The sequence below is a fragment of the Aquila chrysaetos genome, chromosome 5 (assembly GCF_900496995.4).
Source record: "Aquila chrysaetos chrysaetos chromosome 5, bAquChr1.4, whole genome shotgun sequence".
Classification (NCBI taxonomy): domain Eukaryota; kingdom Metazoa; phylum Chordata; class Aves; order Accipitriformes; family Accipitridae; genus Aquila; species Aquila chrysaetos.
Genome location: NC_044008.1, coordinates 16,692,504 through 16,706,247, shown reverse-complemented (window position 1 = coordinate 16,706,247; position 13,744 = coordinate 16,692,504). Strand labels below are relative to the sequence as shown.

At 40.0% G+C, this 13,744-nt stretch overlaps 1 protein-coding gene across 2 annotated transcripts in view; it reads right to left on the bottom strand.

Annotated features, from left to right (window-relative positions):
- Positions 1-13,744, bottom strand: part of ABCD2 (ATP binding cassette subfamily D member 2) — a 47,557-nt gene that overhangs the window by 22,609 nt on the left and 11,204 nt on the right. For both annotated transcript variants that reach the window (XM_030014782.2, XM_030014781.2), the window contains exons 5-6: positions 12,450-12,544; positions 10,881-11,026 (exon numbers count right to left, since the gene is read on the bottom strand). In XM_030014782.2, the coding sequence (XP_029870642.1) occupies positions 10,881-11,026; positions 12,450-12,544 (241 nt within the window). The remainder of the gene's footprint in view (positions 1-10,880; positions 11,027-12,449; positions 12,545-13,744) is intronic.

Below are 13,744 nucleotides of genomic sequence, written 5' to 3'. Positions count from 1 at the left end.
TGCACTGGGATATGACTATGCAAGTAATACTAGAGCAATGGTGTGTCTCCAGTGAAACACCTGCCAACAAGTGAAGTCACACACTGCACTGACTTCCCTCTCTAATCCTCTGTGAAACACTGCATTACACAGGACAGAACATGACAGCACAGAATACAGAGACGCATCATGTATATGGATACATGGAACATTATTATGACCATTTTATAAGCATTATAGGTACCTGAAGCGGCCACAAGGGAGCTGTAGTAATCTCTAGCAGAAAGTAAAATTGATAGGGTATAATTAATGCAAAATGTTAGGCAGATAAACAAGCCTGGAAAAGTCTTCCCTCTTGGGAAAGACACACTCCCCTCTAAGGTAGGCTAGTGCACACATGCTGAACTGCAGAAAAAAAACCACCTGCTACATGCTCCCATGAGACCATGACATAATTAATGACTCAAGAACAAAGAACTGAAAATCCAGTGTTCTGGGGACTACTCAGCATTATTTGCAGAAGAGACTCATCTCACCTAAAAGTTACTCATCCAAGTCTGAGTTAGTCACCCCAGGCTCTCTTTGTAGTAAACAGAGTCCTCTAGTGAACTGGTACCTCCAATAGGTCTCATGTGCCTTACATGTTTGTCCTAGGACACAGGACGAACAGCTGCAGTGATCTGAACTGGAGGACTACTGTGTATTGGGGAGTTAGCGACCCGCAGAACAGTTGACCTGAGTGGGCACAGGCCTGTGCTATACTTCACTGCACCGTGCTGGGCTGCGCTGCACACATAACTTGGCCTTCAGGCCTGGGCTGTGCTGCACTTACCACTTGGCTGCAGGATAAACTTTGCTGGCTAATCATAACGGAGGAGCCTGCAAGTAGCTCCCACTTGGCACCAGCAATGACACCACCTGCGTGTCCTTGTGTTTATCTTGAAGTAAAGCAGCATGTTCTCATGCTAACATTCTTTTGTTTGGCAGTAGAAATGATAAATGGAATTGTTTACTTCTAAGAAAATCCTATCAGAGCGCTAAAGACCATAACGCCAATGAACCTTAGCACGGATGAGATCAAGTGCAGCATGCCATGCTGTGACTAGAGGTCCATCTGATGCTGCCCAATGCTGGGTTCCTAGCATCTGATGGGACCTAAGTGCCACAAAGATGATAAAGGGACTGGAGCATCTCTCCTGTGACGAAAGGCTGAGAGAGCTGGGACTGTTCGGCCTGGAGAAGAGAAGGCTCAAGGGGATCTTACCAATGTATATAAATGCCTGAAGGGAGGGTGCAAAGAGGACAGAGCCAGGCTCTTCTCAGTGGTGCTCAGTGACAGGACCGGAGGCAATGGGCACACACTGAAATAGGAGATGCCATCTGAGCATCAGGAAACAATTTTTCACTGTGAGGGCGATCAAGCACTGGAACAAGTTGCCCAGAGAAGCTGTGGAGTCCCAATCCTTGGAGATACTCAAAAGCCATCTGGACATGGTCATGGGCAAACAGCTCTAGGTAGCCCTGCTTGAGCAGGGAGGCTGGACCAGATGACCTCCAGAGGTCCCTTCCAACCTCAACCAGTCTGTGATTCTGTGATTATCTATGCTATTGACTTATTCCTTATCTCTAATAAAAGGAATTTTAATTAATGCATTACAGAGTTTGAGTACCTTTCTTACTGGCATCAACAATGAACACTTTCAATGGTGCATTGCAAGAGCAAATCACCCTCTGGAGATAGACAGTTCACTCATTGTAAAGGTCACACAAGAATGCCTAACTTTGAGCTGCCTAAATGAACTTAGACGAATTCTACCTCTGGTGTATGAGTTTATTGCCTTAACTTGTTGGGGTGGGGGTTGAACACTTGTATAAAAAAATGGCTAATAGTCTTCTCTCTGAAAGGTGGGTATTTACTAGTGAATACTGCATTGTCTCCAAGAAATGCAGAACAGAATCATTGTGCTGAATAAAACCTACAGCACCGTGGAAATCACAGTTAGTTGGAGGAGGGACAGAGGGTGAGATCCTCAGCCTGCATGAAGGCAAACACGGGACTAGACCCTAAGAAATGTGTCCAGGTGAGCAGACCATGGAAAAGCTGGGAGAGGGCTGAAAGTCCAGTTCACCTTAGAGCTGGGACACAGTTCTGGAGCCCAGGACACAAGGGCAGGCAAAAGGCAGAGCCTATAGTGCATGGGAAGGATAACCACCTTCTCTTCCAGAGGGAGGTGTGTTGACTATGTCTATCATCTGGATATTTAAAAGCATACGGCACTGTAATGAGAGTTTCTGATTGAACACTATAGTAAGAAGGAAGAGAAAGGACTTCATCCCAGGAAAGATGATACGGTTGTTACTAGAGCTTCCGGCTGTCCTCCCCTCACAAAAGCCAGCAACCTTTCAGTCTTTTCATATCAAGCTTTTTATGTCAGGCAGGTTTTGTAGTTTATTTTTCCCAGTGTTATGTAGCCAAGTTGCTTCTCATAATTTGATATGCATAAGGCATTTGAAGCATGCTTTTTGACATTCCTAGGTAAAATATTATTGAAATAGTAAACATTTGCCATTCTGTTCATCTGTCAAAGATCCTTTGTTGGAGAATTGCAATGTAGGGCATTAAGCTGGAGTTAACTGCTCAAGCTGGACACAGTAATGGCACTTCTCTGCAGAATCTGGGTCATGTAAATGCGACCACCAGATTACTCCCTAACATGCAAGTTTGTCCATACCAGTGCTAAGTTACACAGCGATCTCAGTTAACCTGTAGGTGAATTTGTTCCCCTGGCACTGCTATCAAAACTAAATTTTAAAGGCAAGTGAGCTGTTTGTCTCAGCAAAATGAACCTAGCACAGATTAAATAGTCAGTTGCTTTGCTGGATGGATCCTTTAAGTACTAGCTATGTATTCAGTTCTTAAAATCTATTTAGTGACTTCATATTTATAAAAAGTTTGTCAAGCTTAACCTGACAATGTATTTTAAAAAAATTTCAAAGCCTACATTTCCCTGCTTTTAAATAAAGATCCATAAACAGTCTGGCACATACATGGATGCCTGGAAAGGTGGTACAGACAACATGTAATTATTGGTGCTAAAGGAGGACTTTTGATATTCAAAATCCTATCAAAAGAAGCAAGTGAGGGGTGGAGGCATTGCAAGCTCATGCTGGCAAGAACATGGTATCCAAAATATGTTATGAAACACAGAGCAGCTGACTGCCAGAGGTCCTAGTAAAAATATTCCTGCAACTGTGCAACCTTGCAGACAAAAATTTAGCTCTTCTGTAACACTGAGGAAAACATCTCAAAAAAATGTAAATGGAGGCAGCTCTACATATTAGTGACACCCACTTTTGTGCAGGAGCCAAAACAATATTTATGTGCTTAGTACTGAAGCAATACTCAAAATAGGAGGGATGCTGCTTTGATTACAAGAATGGATTTCACCTTTTAGTTGCATACACATTATGGCATTTAATTAGACATGCAGCTGACAGCACTTTACATTATACCTCTGTGTATCTGTCACTTGGTAGGAATGCAGTGAGTTACTGAGTGGATCTTAATCGTCTGAATGATCAAGTTCTTGTATGGATCACAAATAAAAGGGACTTGGCTTGCATAAAGTTAAGTGACCACATTGTGCTTTAAGTGAGACATCTCCATGATCTCGAGAATGAAGTCTTGCCATCCATCCATACAGAAGGTCGTAATAATAGAACCTACTTCAACTGAAAAGACCATCAGTAGATAAGAGACGATACTGAAAGCTCATACCAAATCAAGCTTGGACTTCCTTGGTGATTCAAACTTGTCAAAAAGGGTCTTCATTTGTATCAAGTGTGGTACTGGCTTCTGTGTTTCAGACAGCTGCCCACTAGGAAATGCACGAGTCTCCATATGGCGTAAAAGTTGAGTATGTATCGACACATCTCAATTCCTCACCCACGTTTAGTCCTCTTGGTATCTCACATAGCTGCAGCTTGCTCCAGAGATGCCCCCAGTCTGAAGGGATTGAGGGATCAAAACCTCAGAGCATGCTGAAGTCCTTCACAAACATCAGTTTAGCTGTAGCCTTTAAGATTGGTGTTGGATTTATGTAAATACATTTTAAATCTAAACTAAACCCCAATGCAGCAAGCTGACTAAAGCCTTCAGTCTGGGATTTCTGCAACACTTTGCCTAATAACAGAAAAGACTTGTAAGCTGTGCTTTAATTAGCTGACTCTTGTGTCTGGCCAGTAAGGAAGGCACTTTGCATGGCTTGAGAGGGAGGAGTCGCAGCTAATCCATAAAGCTATTTTCCACCTCTGACTATTAGCATAGGTGAATCTTGTTCACAATGTGCTACCGAGAGGTACTGTCATTACTTGTGAGCAGTCAGCACATAGACCTAATTAAAAACCTTCAAACTTTACAGCTGTGAGTGAGCCTTCAAATGGAGAGGTCTCCCAGTGATCCTGGCAGGCAAAGCTTCAGCTAACCTACAGAGCAGCAAGACAAGAACTCTCCTGTTGTAGGTGAGACAAGACAAGACTTCCTTCAATCAGGAAGGAGAAGTGCAAGCATTTCTATGCAAGTCCCAGTAAGATGAAATGGGAAAAGCTGTGCCCTGGTTGAGGGGATAGCCTAACAGCCCTCTTAGATTCAAGGCCACACTTTTTAATGAACAGCGGAATACTGAGTTAACTGTCTTGAATTGATTCATTTCAGAAAAGAAAAAAGAAGATACAAAGTAGCAGTCAATTTGTTAAAGCAAACCTATATCAAAATAGTATGCATAACTGAAGTATGTTATCTTATGTTTTGTGTTAACGCTACCTACCACAGACCTTTTTCTCATCTGTCAGATAAGTGGTGAACTTTGGAAATAAACATATTTGAAAGGAGCACCATGAACTTGATAACAGTAAGTATGACAGATAGATGCAGTGTGCAAGGGAGTAGATATCTATACAGCATGACATGAACTGATGGCAAAGTACTGAAGGAACAAGTCAATGTGGTGGTATACTATCAGCAAAATGCTGAAGGTCAATGACAACTGCTAGCGCAATGTTGGCATGTGCAGTCAGAGTACAGTTTAACTGCAGCTGACCCAATTAAAGGGATCATAGTTAAAGACAGAGCAGTATGACCTGACAAGAAATTAGGATGTGCAAAATACAACATAGCATAGAGACATCTGAGCCAATCTCAATGAGATGAGGCAACAGAACGCACATAGGCATATTTGCACAGCACTCCATTTGGGCTACTTCTCTAACAGACCACACGCTAATAAGAAAGTAGTCTAATACAGAAGAACCATATATATACATACTACATATGCACATACTTTCATACATAGTATAGGGTTTCTGAAAGTAAACACAAGAACTGTCTTAGGAAACGAACACATTTTAATGACAGTGGCCACTACTAACTACCTCCACGCTTAAGATAACATTTGAATCATGCTATAATCTTCAAAATTTCATGTGCTTATAATGTAAAACTGACTTTTATTTTATCACTTTATTATTTATATCACTTAGAACTAAAATATTCTTGCTTGGTTTCATCTATATGACGAATATCCTTGGACTACTTGAGGAAAATCACATCAGACATTTGCATTAGTTAAGGAGAGGAAATATATCTTTATAGCTGATGCAATTTTGTTTAGTAGCCAAGGATATTTTTAGAATACAGAAGGAAAAACACCAGATAGGAAATGACTTGTAAAGGAACCCCAGATAACATACCAGAAATAGAGCAGACATATGCAAAAACAAACAGCTTAGGAGGGCCAGATAAACCTTTAAACTGTTATGTTCTGTACTGTCCTAGCATTAATAAGAAAACAGCAAGATACAGGTATATAAATCTTAAATGATGAAGAACAAACAACCTTTGATATTAGGGCATCTTTGGTTGCCTCCATTTCAGCATCTGACAAGACTGGTGGTGAAGGAAAGAAATATTAGAGATCTACTTGAATGAGCAATAGAAAGAGAGAAAGAATACAGAATTGGACCATCACTGTGACCACTGAGAAAGTGGTCAGGGTTGGTCTTCTACTAGAATGGCACACAGAATTACAGAGAAACTATGCATACTACTGGAGAAACATGTCCCTCTCACAAAAATACCCAAACTATAGTAGAAGCAAGCTGGAGAGAAAAGACAGTAACAATGGACCAGGAGAAAGAAGTACAGTGGATTAAGAACTACTCCGAGCTTTATGAAGGTGAATCAGTGAATCAGTCCTCAGGAAAGACAGAGAAAATGCTGATGGACGTTTTAGATATGTGCTGTGCTAGGAAGACTTGAGAGTCGTGACAGAAGGCTATGGAACTACCAGAGACTGCATAAGACATTCCTCCATGCAAATAAGACAATAACACACAGCTGCAGAAAATGATTAATAATTTATATCAATAACCCAGTGGTGATTACAGCTTTACTGCAGCTTTATGGTGCAGAGACATTGAGGAATATTCCTGTGGTGTTGTCAAGGTAACCTGCAAGCATGAAGGAGTGCAAATCTGCTGGCGTTTATATCAAAGGAGGGAGAACTAAGGAAACAAGAGACAACATGTGCAGAATCTGTGTTTCCTTACAACTGAAAAAGCTGAGACTTTTAGTTTGAGAGCAAAAAGAGCTGGAGTAAATTTTAGGAATTGTATGCTAGAGCTCACTAATTCCACAGAGGTGGAGTCTCCTCCCATGTTTAAGATCGACAGAGTAGGAACAGGGCACAGTCTGGAGAAATCAGGCTACCTTCAGATATAGTGCTAATATACTATGAAAGGATTGACTGCTGCTTTAATTCCCTAAGTGCTACATACACATCTTGTGGTCATATCTTTAGCATCCATACTTACGCTACCCACTACATATTTTTGTTAATTATTTATTATTTTAAATGATGTTTCTGAATTCTGATTTGAATCATGATTCCTTACCAACTAGAGCACCCACAAGTATTTATTTTTTCATTCATGCTACCTTCTTGACCACTTAATTAAAAGAGGAATGCAAAGAGGCGTTTAACATAAATTAATTTTACTTTGCAAAAGAGGGACAGAAAAGTAGAAGAAGGGGTAAGAGCACACACTCTGCCAGCTACTGAGGCTCCAATGAGATGTGACAACTTGTTGAGCTGTGACCAGTTCCTAGCACAGATCCATCCTTGAAAACAAGCTGCTTCTGGCACCAATGTGATGTTGGACTGTTTAAAGTCTCTTAAAGCCTCCCTTTCTTCTGCGCACCCTCCTCTTTTACAGGCCTGTCACAGACTGCGGCAGAGCCACACTCACAGAAATCCCTGGGCTTCTCTCTCCCTGTCCCCCAAAATGGCAATTTGTCCTATCAGCAACCACCAGAACTGTGACGGATTAAGGACAAATTCTGCATGGCCTGGAGTCATGGTTTAACCCCAGCCAGCAACTGAGCACCACACAGCCGCTTGCTCACTCCCTGCCCCCCCCCGCCCCTGCAGTGGGACGGGGGAGAGAATCAAAAAAACCCGAGTGATGCACAATGCAATTGCTCACCTCACCACCCTCTGACAAGGCCCAGCCAATCCCTCAGCCACAGCATCCCCTGGCCAACTCCCCCCAGTTTATATACTGGGCATGACATCACATGGTATGCAATACCCCTTTGGCTCATTTGGGTCAGCTGTCCCAGCTGTGCCCCCTCCCAGCTTCTTGTGCACTCCCAGCCTCCGCTGGCAGGGCAGTATGAGAAGCTGAGAAGTCCTTGATTTAGTATAAACACTACTTAGCAACAACTAAACCATCAGTGTGTTATCAACATCATTCTCATACTAAATCCAAAACACAGCACTAAACCAGCTACTAGGAAGAAAATTAACTTTATTCCAGCTGACACCAGGATACCTGGCCCAATATAAGGGGAGAAAAAAATCTCACAATGATTCATAGTAAAATCTAAAAAAAGTGGTATAATGATGCCAAGCAATTTTAAAAGATAGAAAGACAGGGACTCTTACAGCTCTGTTTTAAAGCCTACATACTGCTAAGTAAAGCTAACTACAAAGTGTTTGCAGTGCTGATGAAATTTAGAGTAAAATGAGATAATACACTTTTTAATAAATCATACCTTTGTGTGTAGCTTTTGAACTTGGTAAAGACACATGATTTCCCAGGCATTTCTGGAATACCATGCTGGAACATTAGAGAGATGAAAAAATAATCTTTTCAGTGAGCTCCTATTTACTGTGGAGTATTTTGTTATTTAGTAGTCACTGCATTCTCCACAATTCACTGTGTGCAGATGAGGTTCCTACATTTGACTCAAAGAGGGCTGATGCAGAATTACATTCAGCCACAGCCATGCTGGAGTAAGCTCTTACCAGGCTCAATGGTAACTGTGTCCACTCATGGAGAGCCATCTCCCATGTTCTTAAACCAGAGACATAATGTCTACACTTAAACACAGTGATGTCATTCTAACTTGCTGCTCTGATGGATACCCACCAATTCAAGGGCCTTCTGCTATACCACAGTTTTCACCTACCCACCAAACAAAAGAGTCAGGTAGGTTGAATCCAGGTGATACCGTCCTACCACCTCTCAGATCCTCTCAGTCCAGAACACAAATTTTCCCTCAAGTTATGCTGAAATATATACATGATGAAATGTAGGCAGGGCACTATCTTTTCCAGCCTGAAGTGTTAGAATTATGTCTAAAAAATTAAACAAACAGAAGGTAATCCTGACCAAGCAGTAATTTGCACAGGGTTAATAAGCAAAATGGTTGCACCAGCAGGACCTTCCAAAACAAGCTGCTTTAATTTTGGGACTTCAGAACAATTTACAAACCACTACAGAAATTCTAAATGTATTCTAGAGCCAGGGACAGACAAAAAAAACCCAACTGAATGTGTAATTTATTTAGGCCGTAAATAAATGATCTGTTAAAACACTCAGAAGTAGAATACAGGCAGAAAAAAAAACGCCTGGACCACATAAGGCAATCCACACAAAAGCCCTAAAAAATCCAGTAAATCTGTTGCAATTCTGGTCGAGAAACATATAAACTTAAATTTAAAACTGAATCTCCTTCAAGTCATTCTTAGTGTCTCAGATATTCATCTAAGACTCTGTAAGTCCAAAGAACAAATACATTGGGCAAAAAAGCAACTTAGGATCCTCAAGGACATCCTAACAAACAATGTTGATTGACTGCTGTCCTATATCAACCCCTTCAGCCACATTCACCCACAAATCCCTACAAGACTCAGTCTCTCAGTCCCTTTCCAAATACAAGACACGAGTGACAGACCAAACTTCCAAGCCTACAGAACCCATACTGACACAGCTGAACTGTCCCCCAAAGTAGACTTCAAAACCTTCAGCCACAGCCAAGGTGTAGCTCACACAGAGGCACAGAACCAAGCCATGGCAATGTCACTTAGACGTCCCAAAGACAACACAGCAGCACCCTTTCTCCAGGGGGATGCTATCAGGATGGACTGCATACGAGTGATACCTTCAGGGTACACTGCAAAGATGACATGCCAATCCCTATACGGCTTTGGTCACAGAGGGCTGCAAAGATGCTGGTTGAATCTCAGTTTCTGACCAAAAGTTTTGACATGTTCCAAAGAAGAGGTCTGCTGGACAAACTCCCCCAGCACTGCAAAGTTAGGAGAAACAGCTAACAAAGAACCATGTTTATGGAAATGAAAACCCAGCAGATGTGATTCAATCCCCTCACCCAGCACCTTGGCAAATCTGCCTGAATGCAATGTCAGTCTGTTTGCTTTCACAGAATTAAGGGGACATAAGGGGAAGGGCTGTAGGCAAGCCAGCCTCAGATATTGATCTGAGAAGGGGCTGGGATCACACAGAGGACAGAAGTGACTGAAACTCAAGTTTTTCTCAAAAAAAAAAAAAAAAAAAATCAGAATAGCTTTTGTTCTGCCTAAGAATAAAACTGATTTTAAGAATGTTCTGCACAATGGGAATTCTGAAATATTGTTTTGAAAAACATTTAGTAAAGCATTTTGCTCCAAATTCCTGAATGAAACCCTTGAACGGCTCGGAAAAATGACAATGGCTAGCAATAAATTATACATATATTTGAAAAAATAATGGATAAACGTTCTTTATTACCTTCACCTGCAGCAAGGAAAATCTACTCATCAGTTAGTATTCTCCATTCAGCTTAATAGCTTGTACTTTTTAAACAAGACTACAAACGGTACCATGAATACTTCTTTTGCCCATGGGAAGAAATGAACTAAAGAAAGCAATCAAAGATTCTCAGTGTTTGATTTTGCTTTTGCAAAACAACCTAGTTAGAAGTCTCTAAGGAGATATTCTAGAATCAATTGCATTAAATTATGTTCTGAGAGTCCAACAGCAAGTCAGAATACAAACGAAGCACTAAAAAGCCATGTTTCCCCTAGTGAAATGAGCACATATTATTAAAAAGGCAATCTGCAGTTAATTTTGGATTGGATTCTGGTCTTGTAGTGTAAAAGTTGAAGTTTTGAAAATTATTTTGAACAATTCAACATTTAGGAACCAAAACACTCTCACTTGTTTCGATCTTTGGTTTTAAAGTTAAATCAGAATTAAGATCTATTAGGTCTATTTCAAATTTCTTTCAGATTCCAGTCTGTTCCCATGATCTAAATCATCCAGGACTTTAGCCATCAGGACAGCATAAGCTCCATCACGAGTGTATGTGATCCCTTTCCAATGACTGAAGATTTGCATCACCAGTGAGAAGGGATTTTTTTTTTAGCACTCTCCACACAGCTGAGGTGGTGCTTACCACCTTTTAACTTGGGTGTACATATCACAGATTGAAAATGAGAGAAGCAGGGTTAAAAGTCATGTAACTAGAAAAAAGGTATCACCTTAGGCAAAACACATACCTTTGTGGTATATAAAACATGTGCTGTGGAGGGGGTTTGTAGAGAACTCCTTCATACACAGGCCACAAACCACTTAAAATTCTGAAGAGCGAACTCTTTCCACAGCCGTTGGGCCCAGTGATTAAAAGATGCATCCCCTCCTGCACCTACAATAGCAATGAAAATGCAAAGATGTTACTATGCAGTATATGTGGCACAAGACAGTCTAAGACCCCTAGAGGGAGTTACGTGAGCATTTATATCAAATTATCAACGCATTTCACATATTTATGCAACTGTTCTGGAAACAGTGGCATTAGATATAATATATGGGCTGAAATAATGAAAATAATTTCTATAATGTCTGAGTCTTTCTATAAACTACACTGATTATATCACTGATAAAACTTTCTATAAACTACAGTGATTATATCACTGATTTTATACACTGATTATGTCAATACACCACATCAGAATCTAGTATTCTAATACAGATTAGGTCCAAAGGTGTTAACAGCGTACAGAGCAGTGCTATGCCCATCAGTGATATTAATTTAAGCTATGGGAGCCCGATCAAATGTTTTGGAAAATTTACTTCACATTGCCCTTTCCCACTTAATTACCAATGTTATTTTGGCTGTGATGCACTTATTTTTCTCATTTGAATATTACCCCGTGTATATACGAGTGTATATTTATGCATAATCACAATGTCATTGTCTATGCTTTACATAAATATGTTGACTGTTATGCTTTCTGTTGTTTTTGTGTCTTGAGCCAAATGAATAAATATAACTGTCTACTTGACCATAAAGTTGTAATTTTACAAATCTGAAATTGCTACACTGAAGCCATTGCAAGTTTTGCCATAGTTAGGACCCTGTCCTCCTAGTTGCTAATTCCTATACCAAAGAGATGGCAAGAGCAACACTCTGCTTTAGCAGAGTTAATTAAGTTAATTAAAAGACCTGCTGGAATTATTCATGTTAGTGTTCTGATAATTTCAACTGTTTTTTAAAGTAATAACATCTGCACTGGAACATAAGATCAGGATATATATGGGAGTAATTCAGCAGAGGTCATCCATTAAAACTGTGAGCAGGTACCAAGTGGTATCTGGAATACTTTTTTAAAAACAATACAAGTTTTTACTGAGTAAAGACTCCACAGTTGGGCTTGCGAACTATGCTGTCAACTATTAGTTAGTATTGCTCTTTGTGGTGATCAAGCAAAAGTACAGACTCAATTTTTTCACTGTCGCTGTGAACTCACACTTTTAAAGGAGCCTATGGGAGTAAAGCATCCCAATTTCATTGAAATTAAGTAAAGATGGACGCAGACTCCCATATACACCTTTGAAAATGTCAGGTTGGTTTTTCACCTGGCAACAGCACCAGAAATCCTCTCTTCTCTTTCTTTGAGGAGGACAAACTACGTATGTCTGCCTCTATTGAGCTACTATGCCTACCTTTCTGGACTTCCCCTTTTATCCATATGCTCCTCCAAGTACTTAACATAAGGTACATGAATTCTGTGCTGTTTGTGTTAATGTGATGGCAACAATCAGAAGATTCTTGCATATCATCTTACTTTGAAGTTTAGTCCGGAAACCACCACATCGCCATTTGGAGTAATAATAGGAACATTTTCACAAATAATTCCATGATCAACATCAATAACTTTCCCTAGAAAGGAAAAAAAAAAACCCCCAAAAATAATTAGAGTTTGTGAAACCTTCCATTAAGCAATGATATGTGACAGTCCCTGTGCATGGCTGAGAAGTATAAATTGGTGAGTTTCAAACAACTCTTTTATGTGCCCAGGTTCCCCTTGTGGAAAATCTGGATAATAAATCTTAGCTAGTCAGAAAGACAGTCAGCAGTAGCCAGGAGTGTGCAGTGAATCCCAGATTTGATCACAAGTATAATGCACAGTATGCATCATAAATACACAATGCACTATAAAGACATGTTTATTCACATTCTACCTGTATTTACTGTGTTTTGTTTTAAATATGTGGTCAGTATCAACCAGTAAAAAAAGTTCAAGGACAGCCTTAGCCACAGGCAGAGCAGTTTACCTTCTCTTGAGGATTTAATTAGAAAATGGAATCTACTTTCACTACCAGCTCTGAAACTCAGAGCCCAGTTCAGTCTCCTCCAGCAATGACAGCAAGGGAGAGAACACTTAATGGCTTGCTTCCATCTCTTTTTGAAGCCACAGACACTGTAAACGTGTCTTGTAAGTATTTGCGGAAACCCACATAACACTTCACTCCAGTAGCTACACTTACTATTTGGATTTCTGGCAAATCTAAATATACAATCTCAGTTGGACATTTGGATACACTGTAACACAAGGACTTTGAAATAAATTCTTCTGTAAACAGTAAAAAAATGAAACCAACTCTAACTTCTCAGTTGCCTGTTAATGGGTTTCTCTAACAGAACCCAAACAGCTGGGGTCCTAGACAAACATCAGAAATTACCTTTACAGACAAGATTCAAAGGAAAGATTTCTCTTATAAAATAAGCAGCCTTCTAATACAACTTAGACTAATGTGAACAAAGAAAAATGAAACTAAGGAAAAGCTGAGTTTATTACAAAAGGACAAAATAAGTTTTATTTAAAACAGTTCTGTGGTCTCCAACATGAGATTATGGAAAATAAAAGTGTTTTGCTGTTAAAAAAGAACCACTTGGGTACAGTGGAGAAATTCTAGTTAAAATAAATCTATGATAAAAAATAGTAATCTAAGTATTAAGTAAACTTAATTCTCATTTCCTAACTTCACAGTGTTTGATTGCAAGTTTAGCATGCTTTTAAAGCATATTTATGTGTAACCAGAAATACAATTTGACAGTATTTGTACAACATGTACAAAA